General features: G+C 45.5%; 1 protein-coding gene across 1 annotated transcript in view; it reads left to right on the top strand.

Moving 5' to 3' along the window:
* Positions 1-693: 693 nt before the first annotated feature.
* Positions 694-9,652, top strand: part of LOC118417492 (alpha-2A adrenergic receptor-like) — a 13,544-nt gene continuing 4,585 nt past the window's right edge. The window contains exons 1-5 of the mRNA XM_035823070.1: positions 694-1,151; positions 7,432-7,559; positions 7,867-7,923; positions 8,131-8,304; positions 9,237-9,435. Of these exons, the coding sequence (XP_035678963.1) occupies positions 828-1,151; positions 7,432-7,559; positions 7,867-7,923; positions 8,131-8,304; positions 9,237-9,435 (882 nt within the window). The 5' untranslated portion in view covers positions 694-827. The remainder of the gene's footprint in view (positions 1,152-7,431; positions 7,560-7,866; positions 7,924-8,130; positions 8,305-9,236; positions 9,436-9,652) is intronic.

The following is a 9,652-nucleotide window of genomic DNA, read 5'->3' as shown; positions in this document are numbered from 1 at the left end:
TTTCTAATAGGTCCAACATCCGGTCCACCATTCTTTTTTCAGGTCCGTTTTTTCCGGACCGGTCCAATAAGAAAACCTGTTTTGTACCCACCCCTAGTCGGTTCTGGTGTTGGGCCAAAGCAAGTGTATATATTGTGGACGGCTCCAAGTCGATTCCCAAGCTGACATGCTATTAGCGGGCCTAGCTTCCTAGGAGTCCGCTTCCATGCGCGCGGGGCTAAGAGGAGACAGAATGAATGGGGGTATATGCAGCGGCCGACTTCGGATGGGCGTCAACAGCAACGAAAGCACCACATACAGAGAAGTTCAGGTTTCAAACTACTTCTCAGGTATCTTCTTTATATGTGTTCTACCAGCAAAAAATTTATGAACATTTATGCAGGTAGCATAGCTAACTCATATTTTACAAGCACATGCCTTAAAAGGATTTTTCCGGTCCAAAGCGACATACGCAGTACAGACATGGATTTAGTGTAGTGCGCATGCTCTCACAAAGCACAGCCCATTGGCTGAGCGCCAGCTGCTTTTAGTTTGTCGACCGAAGGAAAACTCTCCAGTAGCAGACCCATAGCTGGCAGGGATTGTTTCAGTCCTGCGTCCGTGTCCGTTTTCAATCATTCGATCTACGGTCCGGCAACAGGTCTCTAGAAGTGTTGTGCTTCAGTCCCCTATGTGACTCAGCGTATCTCTTATATAATTTTTCTTTGTTTTTCGTCAGAAATGATTGGGGTGTAACGATACCTAGAGAAAAGGCGGGCGCTGGTTTTCAAGGCACAGCTTTGTTCCCTCGGCCTTCTTTGTAAATTGTAAAATTGTTTTCCTGTGCCATGATGAACGCCACTTACTGTGGCCTCTATGACTATGATACGGGCAATGCCTCGTTCAACTCGACGGACCTCGGGCCCGATGTTCCTCGGGTCTGCCTCGCCCTGCTGCCGCCGGAGATCCCGTACAGCCCGATCGTGACCACGCTCCTGGTCGCCATCATGTCGCCGGTCATCTTCCTCATCGTTGTGGGCAACAGCCTGGTGATCTACGCCTGCCTGACGGACAGCAAGCTGAGGCGCCCGCACCACTGGTTCCTCATCTCCCTGGCCGTCAGCGACCTGACCGTGGGGCTACTGGTCATGCCGTTCGCGCTCGTCAACGAGGTAGGACAGATTTACTTACTTTCCCTTACTATATTTTTTACAGTTGCCATGTAAAAGCAGGTTTCTTTTGGCTCCACCCCTAGAATCACTTCTATTGTTGTATAGAGCACTTGTGCCAAGTTCCATGCTTTTACCATAATTTGAGCAATTTTTGCACCAATCGCCTGGATTATTAGGCAGTAGTAATATGTTTTTGTGGTGAGGGTTGTTGACTTTGAATCTTAGGTTCTGGGTTCCAATTCCTGGCCGACAGGCCTCAATGTTGTGCCTTTGGTAATGGTATTTTTCACCTATTTTCGCTCCTAACTCAATTGAAAACGAGTACCTAGCTTTGGTTAGGGCCGTTCCTTGGGAAGGACGTGAGATGGAGGCCCCGTGTTTGAGAACAGCTACACCTTGAAGATACCTACTTACTCACTATACTTTTAGGCTGTAGTAACTTAAGGTGTTTTTTTTGTGGTGAGGGTTGTTGACTTTGAACCTAAGGTTTGGGGTTCGAATCCACTGTAGGTTCCAGTGTTGTGCCCTTGGTAATGGTACTTTTCACCTTTTCCCCTAAACGCAGTTCAAAATGAGAGCCTAGCTTTCGATGGGGCCGTTTTTTGGATAGGACGTTAAATGCGGGTCTAGTCTAGTGAGAATCCACCTTGAGCTTGCTATTTAAAGATTACATAAAACTTATCAAAAACAGTAAATCATAATTTCCGATGTGGATCAATCTTTACAGTCCTGTCTTATACAGCTTTTTCTTACTGCAAAAAAACAACAAACAACTGGTGTGTTATGCCTCAGGACGGTTTACCTGTTAAGCGGAACAACAACAACAAGATTGGCAATGGAAAAAATTCATTGCCTGACGACGGTGGGTGTTGTAGGTTTTTTTGACCAGTGCAAAATGTGGAAATAGCCAAAAAACGACAAAATTTGCCGGATGGAATTTACGCTCGGTCCAGACTTGACATCATCTTCCATGGTATACTTTCACCAGGATCTAATTTCCTTCAATTCTATCAGGCCGATCTTAGGTAGGAAATTGTCAAGTTTTTTTTACGATCACTGATTTTCAAAGAATAGAGAATGGCATTTGAATTTTTTTGAATAGAAATCATGCAATATCATTACCATTTATCTATGATATTTATAAACCCATTTAAAACTTGACTGTTAGTACGTCAATGTAAAACACTTCAGATGCAGGTCGCAACATTGCGGCAGACGAACTCAGCCATGGAAGAATGTCTTTGAGGAGGAGCGAAAAATGTTCCAGCTCATCAGGGCATTCAAACATTGCCTTCAAAGCCGTATGCGATAAGACACGCTGATACAGTTCGTACTGTTCCTGATGTGATGTTGCTGCTGTTTGAAGATGGTAATTGCTTGTTTGATAGCTAAATAAAGGCACATCCCGAGCGTATGGCCCTGGTAAATAGATTCTGTGTAAGTGACTTAAGCGGTTAGCCTTTAGCCGGTCGTTCATACATTATGCAGATCGAATATTTTTCCTTCAACGTGCTTAAATTGTACCTCTTCCTGGCTTTGTGATTTGAGTCCGTCGTTAAGTCTATACGCCACGAATAGAAAACAATCTTGCCGAGTTGATACTGCAGGCCATTATTTCGTATGATCCACTTTGTTGCGCATACCCGATAAATAGCTACCGACACAACGCAGCAGATCTAAGAAGGAGTAAACGGTACTGTTTTGCTTGTGTCATCCCTTGCTTATGAAAGATTGCTCCCGATTCTGTCCACAAGAATACTGTGAATTCCTTAACGTGCTTCAGGTTTGGCTCTTCCCAACCGGGGAAACGTTCGGCTTGAACGGAAAAACAACGGAAAAACCGAATCTATCAACCGTAGGGTTCACTTGTATGAACATTTATTTGCGCAATTGTAATTCCAAACACCAATTAAAAGATAGGCTCAAATAAACACACTTTGAGTAGTGCAATGACGCAGAAACTACAGATCTTGTCTACATGACTTTTAAGTCCTTTATGACGAGTAATGAGACTACAAGGAACTTTGAGTGACGTCCCAGGACCTGTCACAAAGATGATTTCAACAAGACATGCTTTTGATAGAGCCTTATTCACCAAAGCAAAGCTCCGTGCGTCTGAGGCGGAAATACACCTGGCTGAACCCACGCGTACGTGTTTCTTTTGGCCACCGGAGCAAAACTAGCTTTCTCTAAACTTCGTCTGTTAAATTGAGTTAGTTTCAGGTCACCTCATTATTTGTTCGACATGAAGAACAGAAACGCGAAACATTTTCAGACCCTGGTGAATCCTCACACCGGTAAGCTGTGTTCGTAATTCAGGACTTTTCCTTATTTTCCAGTTGATGACAGAGTCTTCAAGGCCGAAGAAGATTGGCTATTTTGAATTCATTTTTTCTTTATTATGTGAATACGTCCTTATGAGGGAATGTATCTTCTACCCTAAAGGTCACGGGGGTGGTGGTCAAAGCATTGAATACAGCTGGCAGGTAAATACTAATGTGCCGTATTTCTCTGTTGATGGCGGAGTCCCGAAGGCCAAAGAAGATTGGTTCTGTTTGAAATTTGTTTTGATCGGACCAAAGAAAGCATCTTTTAGCTCGAGGGCCATTGGGTGCGTTCGTCAAAGCGATTCAATACACTGAAAGCAGTTCGCATGTAAAGACTAACTTCCCGTATTTCATGGTTGACAAAAGAATCTGAAATGCCGAATAGTAGAGGATGCTTTAGAAGTCATATTTTTGCACGATGTTTTCAAAGAATAGATCATCTAGTTTGAGAGCCATGAATGGAGCTGGTCACAGCGTTACTAATGTAGCGATGCAGCTGGCTCGTAGAGACATTTTTCAGCGCAGAAATAACTGGTCCTTTGGTTTGCAAAACCGTATCAATGGGCCGAAACAGTATCGACGTCTAACCCAGGATATTGCTTCGTCCCATGGTCTCATAAATCCCAAATATCTGCTTTTAGATTTAAGTCACCATATCTGTCTTAAAGTTTTACTTGCATTTTTACATACACGTGTACAGCCGTAAGAAAACCATTATAATGACCTTTGACCCTCTCGCTTCATTTTTGTGAATCTGACGCTGATTTCCCACCCCAATATGCCTCGGCCAGCTGCGTTAGACTCTGCACATGACACGCAAGGTCGACCTGAAAAGAATAACGCATGTGACGCTCTGGGAGCCACACGGAAAGAAGTGCAGACCGTACCGTGCCTTTGGCACTGCATATCAGACCTTTCTAGTAGCATGAATAATTCCGAAGTGCACTTTGAGATTCTGCTTCTGGTGTTGGAGAAAAGGTCGTTTTGAAGTAAGTATTCCCGACGTCACTAACGGAGGCAACGCACGTCCGAGTTTTCACACACAACTCTCGTACACAGGATCGGGTAGCCTCCATCAGACCTTCCTACGGGGGTGCGGGGATCGTAGACTTCGGCAAAAAAATCGAGGACATGGTCAGGAGAGTCAGTCCACGCTTAGGTTCATGTTTTTTTTCCACCAGGCCTTCCTACGGGGGTGCGGGGATCGTAGAATTTGGTAAAAAAAATCGGGAAATTGGCCAGGGGAGTCCATGCTAAGCTAAACTCCCCTGGAAAATTACTCTCCCTGTAACAGTCAGTGTAGTCAGTCTAATTTAGACTAAGATGAAGGCTTAAGATTTTACAGCAACAGTTTCTTTCCACGGACAGCAAAACTATGGAAATCTCTCAACGACACTTGTTTCCCTCCAGTCTACGACTTATCAGCCTTCAAAACAAATGTCAACCGCTATCTCCGTGCACAGTTTCCAACTTTGACATTGCTTTGAACAATCTCGCTAAACATTGGCTCATGGCCTTAACTTTGTCTCTCGCGCCCGCTGAGGGGAATCCGAAAGCACTTCATGCCCAAAAGGTTTGGATGAGATACGGGAGTAGTGGGCCGTACAGTTGTGTGGAAGACCACTACGGGGCTGAAATCCTGTACTCATTTTCACCTGAGTGAAGCGAGGAAAGCCATGTAAAGTGATTCAGCAGATCTTGGAAATTGCCAGCCGTATTGCTGAATCACTTAACATGGGCACAAGATCGGTGGCACGCAGCCGGGTTCGAACTCGAGACCTTTCGGTCCCGAGGCAAACACGCTGCCGCTGCGCCACATGATCTCACTTATGGTAATAACCGTGAGCCGTTGTGTCTATTTTTGTTGAACGAGTGCGTGCAGAAGTGTGGAAAAACGACAGGCACCTCAGGAAACGTCTGCTTTCGGTAGCAAGAAGCGAAGGATTCATTGCTATAAAATTTGATGTGTGGTTTGGTCTTAAACTATCAAAAAATGATTAGCTTTTGCTTTTGTTGGTAGTGATCGGACGCCCTTAGACACACATTACCAACTATAAAGCATTTAAGTCTTTAAAGGTCCCCGTTTTAAAAGGTATATACAGGTGTGTCTGGCAGGTTGCGGAAGACGGACACGTCTTAGAAATACATGGCTACATTTTGTGTGGGTATTGGACTGTGTCGTTATGATATTAATTGTTTACACTTTCATTTTAGTTTCAAAGCGATCCTGCTATGGCAACTGCAGCCACCAACATCTGACATCAAACGGCTGAACCTGGTCCTCCTGTTGTGGTGTTACCATGGAAACAAGTCAAGACAAAAAGTCTGGCGGAGTTGAATGATGTAACTTCATAGACGTTAAAAAGTCTGATCTTATAAACGTTAGATCTTTGCTGAGGCTCCAGTGCAGCCTGGGGCCCATCTTTACCGTTGATGTGAAATGTTAGGTGCGCGTCGTGAACGCTACAGGGCTTCTCAAGGTTTTTATTTGCATCCCCTGCCCATTATCGACACATTCTGTTCATGTCTCCGTGGCCTAGCGGTAACGCAACTCCGCTGCTTGGCCATCTGGGTCCATTTCCATGGAACTTTGGGCCTGATTTCGATCCCAGGATCGGCTAATCTGGATCTATCTGATTCCATTTCAATGGATCTGTGGACCTGAGTTCCATCCTAGGGTCGGTGCAGCTCGGACATGTTGTAAGGGATTGTTTTCGTCTCTCGGAACGGAAGAGACGTAAAATGGGGGTCCCGTGTAGCACTAGGTCCTGTGGCTACAGTTCCTGTCCAGCTGCTACAATGTAGCACTTCAGGTCCTGTTGCTACAGTTATGGGGTCCCGTGTTTGAGGAGGTGCCTCGAGAACGTAAAACAGTCTCATTACTCTGGTTTCTGTCTCGCACCGCACACGTCCTTCAAAACTCCTCCCGCACACATCTCATAGCCTCCATAGAGAGCCTGCTATGGAGGCTAGCATACACCGAAAAATGTGTTTACACAAAATATTAATTAAAGAGGAGTCGCCGGTACATCGGGGTGGCCAAGTACGGGCTCGTCTGGTGTGTAAGAGTCACGCCGACAACTTTGGTGTCCTTCACAGTTTAACGGGACCCACGCACGATCGATTGTTCCCCACTAGAATGACGCAGAAATGTACATTTAGTTCTGACAGGCACTTAACGAATTCTACGGCTTTCACGATGACCGGAAGGACATGCGAAAGGGTGAACGCCGACTACGTTAAGTGAAAACTCGTTCATCAACTGAAGCACTGGTGTATGGCGTGTGTGACATCAGAATGGTGTGAGCTGCGCACATAGTTTCAAGGTCAACACACTTTGTCAACCATTGGCATGGTGGAATAGAATGGGAGATGCGTTCAAATTGATCTTATGATGTGTTCTATCCCATAAATGATCTAACTGTAAGCACTGCTGGACTTCCAAGATTTTGATACTCGCAATTGTGTATTACTAACGTTCCATTTCGTGTAATTGTACAATCTGAACAATCCTGTTAAAACAAAATGCTGCAGCCTTGTTGTTTGTCAGGACCTCCTGCAGAACTTCCTGTTCGTGTATCTTGTATCTTTTATCCTGGACATGCTGCGGCCTTGTTGTTGGATAGTAGAGTTTTCTTTTATGCAACCACTTAATCTTATCTGCTGACGCTTCGATTCCTCACAGTTTCTAACTGGAGTTCTGCTTCTCGCTGCTATATCATTATATGTAGCCGATGTTGGTGGCGAGGGGGGCACAAACGTAGCCACTTTGGGATTATGTTCTTGCCACCTACATCGGCTATATAGAGTAGCGAGAAGCAGAACTCCAGTTAGAAGCTTTGAGGAAGATGTCTGATAGGCATGGAAACGTCAGCAGGTTGTGTTAAAGAAAACTCTACTATCCTATGATCTGCCAACCTGATGGCATTATTCTCGGTCTTGTTGTTATCCAGGTGCGGGGCTCGTGGCCGTTCGGTTCGGTGTGGTGTGAGATCCACGTGACGGTGGACGTGCTGGCCTGCACCGCCTCCATCTACAACCTGTGCGCCATCGCGCTGGACAGATACTGGTGCTCCACGAGGTAGTTATGGCTTTTATTGCGCATCTATGTGCATTTCGTATAATGCACCCCTGTATTAAGTAGATTAGCCTTATAGAACTGTAGTGATGTATCAGTAGATGCCATGCTTTGTACCTTGCGCAATTGTTGCTTCTGCCCATGCCCAAGAGCTACACACACACACACACACACAGACACACACAGATACACACACACACAACGTACAGTCAGCATTTCAAAACATCACGTACGAGACATGTTAACCCGCCAACATGGCGGACCATACATGACGTCAGTGTCACGTGAATGGAAAATCTCTCGTCCCCAGGATGAACTACGCCCGTCTGCAGAGCTCGACGCGCGTGGGGGCCCTGATCCTGACGGTGTGGGTGCTGGCACACACGGACACACACACAAGTCCACACACACACACACACACACACACACATGCGACACATACATAGCTCTACTCACGTAAAATCAACTTCTCTAGACATGTCTCACATGCGAGATTTGCGATGTCTTCAACCCGCCAACATGGCGGACACTAGATGACGTCAGTGTCACGTGAACGGAAATCTCTCGTTCCCAGGATGAACTACGCCCGTCTGCAGAGCTCGACGCGCGTGGGAGCCCTGATCCTGACGGTGTGGGTGCTGGCGCTGACCGTGTGCCTGCCGCCACTCATGGGCTGGGGGGAGGAGCTCGGCATGGGGGAGGGGATGTGCGGCCTCAGCTCCTTCTTCCCGTACGTGGTTCTGTCAAGGTGAGACTATGGCTGTTTATTCATTTATTTATTAGCAAATGTGGCAAGATACATTACTCGATCAGCATCTCAGGCAGCACCACTGACATTGGACTATGGCTGTTGGACCATGGCTGTGTGTGTCTGTGTGTGTGTGTGTGTGTGTGTGTGTGTGTGTCTGTGTGTCTGTGTGTGTGTATTGATTCATCTCATTCTTTACCATTCTTCCCGTACGTGGTTTTCTCAACATGGGACTATGGCTGTTGTCAGTCGACACCTATGGAAGGCTTGTCTCCAAGGTGACGTGTATACTAGTATAAGGTCACGTGTCTGTAAGATCACGAGTTCAAAGTCAAGAGGAAAGCTGCAGTACAGACGGATCAAAACACTGTTTCATTGTAATAATATCTGTAGTGGGAAGTCTTGATTCCATCAAGTTCAAAATGTATCGATCGATCTTATTCTTCCCGTATGTGGTTCTCTCAATGTGGGCCTGGTTTTTTGCAGTTGACAGCCTCTATAAAGACTTCTTAGAGCAAACTTCAAACCCGACTCAACTTTTAAACGTACTTATATTACTTGTACATAGGCACACTTTCTTGAGTGCTCATCCAACAAAACGCTAACAAAATCCGAAAGCCAACGTTTAAACATTTTAAGTCACTATATAACTTTGGAACAACGTTAACGTTCAATTATTCTGCTCTTCTTAATCGACTATAACATTACTTACTTACACAAATAACATGCATTGAACTAATCTGGCGATCGTTTTCTATTTTTATCTTTGTCTTGGCACTAATTTGATGGTAACGTTAACGCACGCACAAGTGTTGAGATGTTCAATATGAAAATTTGAAACATTTCAAACTGCGTTCATATTTCAAAAAGTCTTTTGAAATACAACTTCACATTGGCCAATGGTAACTCAATCTCTCCGTGTCACTTTTCAGCACACTATCGTTCTTCATCCCGCTGGTCGTCATGGTAACGCTGTACGCCATGATCCTGAACTCCCACCGTTCCCGGAAGAACTGGCGGCGGAAGCTGGGGAAGGGGCCGTCCTGCTCCACAACCGTCACTAACAACACCTTCAAGAGCCGCAACATGTCCGCAGCTGAGGACGGGGAGATGAGCCCCACCAGGAAAGAGGTGATTTGTTACCTTCGCCAAGAAGGCTTCGCCAAGAAGGTTTTGTTTTGGGCCTGTTTGTCTAGCCTCCTGTATAGCAGGCTCTCTATGGACTTTTTTGGCACTTTTGCTAGCCATTTCTTTTTGTACTGGGTCGCTGATTGCTGGCCTCTCTCATAGCTGTCCATCATGTTAGAGCCTGCATTTTTTCCGCGGGACGAAGACATATTATAAAACG

This window comes from Branchiostoma floridae, chromosome 6 (genome assembly GCF_000003815.2).
Source record: "Branchiostoma floridae strain S238N-H82 chromosome 6, Bfl_VNyyK, whole genome shotgun sequence".
Classification (NCBI taxonomy): domain Eukaryota; kingdom Metazoa; phylum Chordata; class Leptocardii; order Amphioxiformes; family Branchiostomatidae; genus Branchiostoma; species Branchiostoma floridae.
Note: the sequence above shows the minus strand (reverse complement) of the source record. Positions and strands in the feature narration are given on the sequence as shown.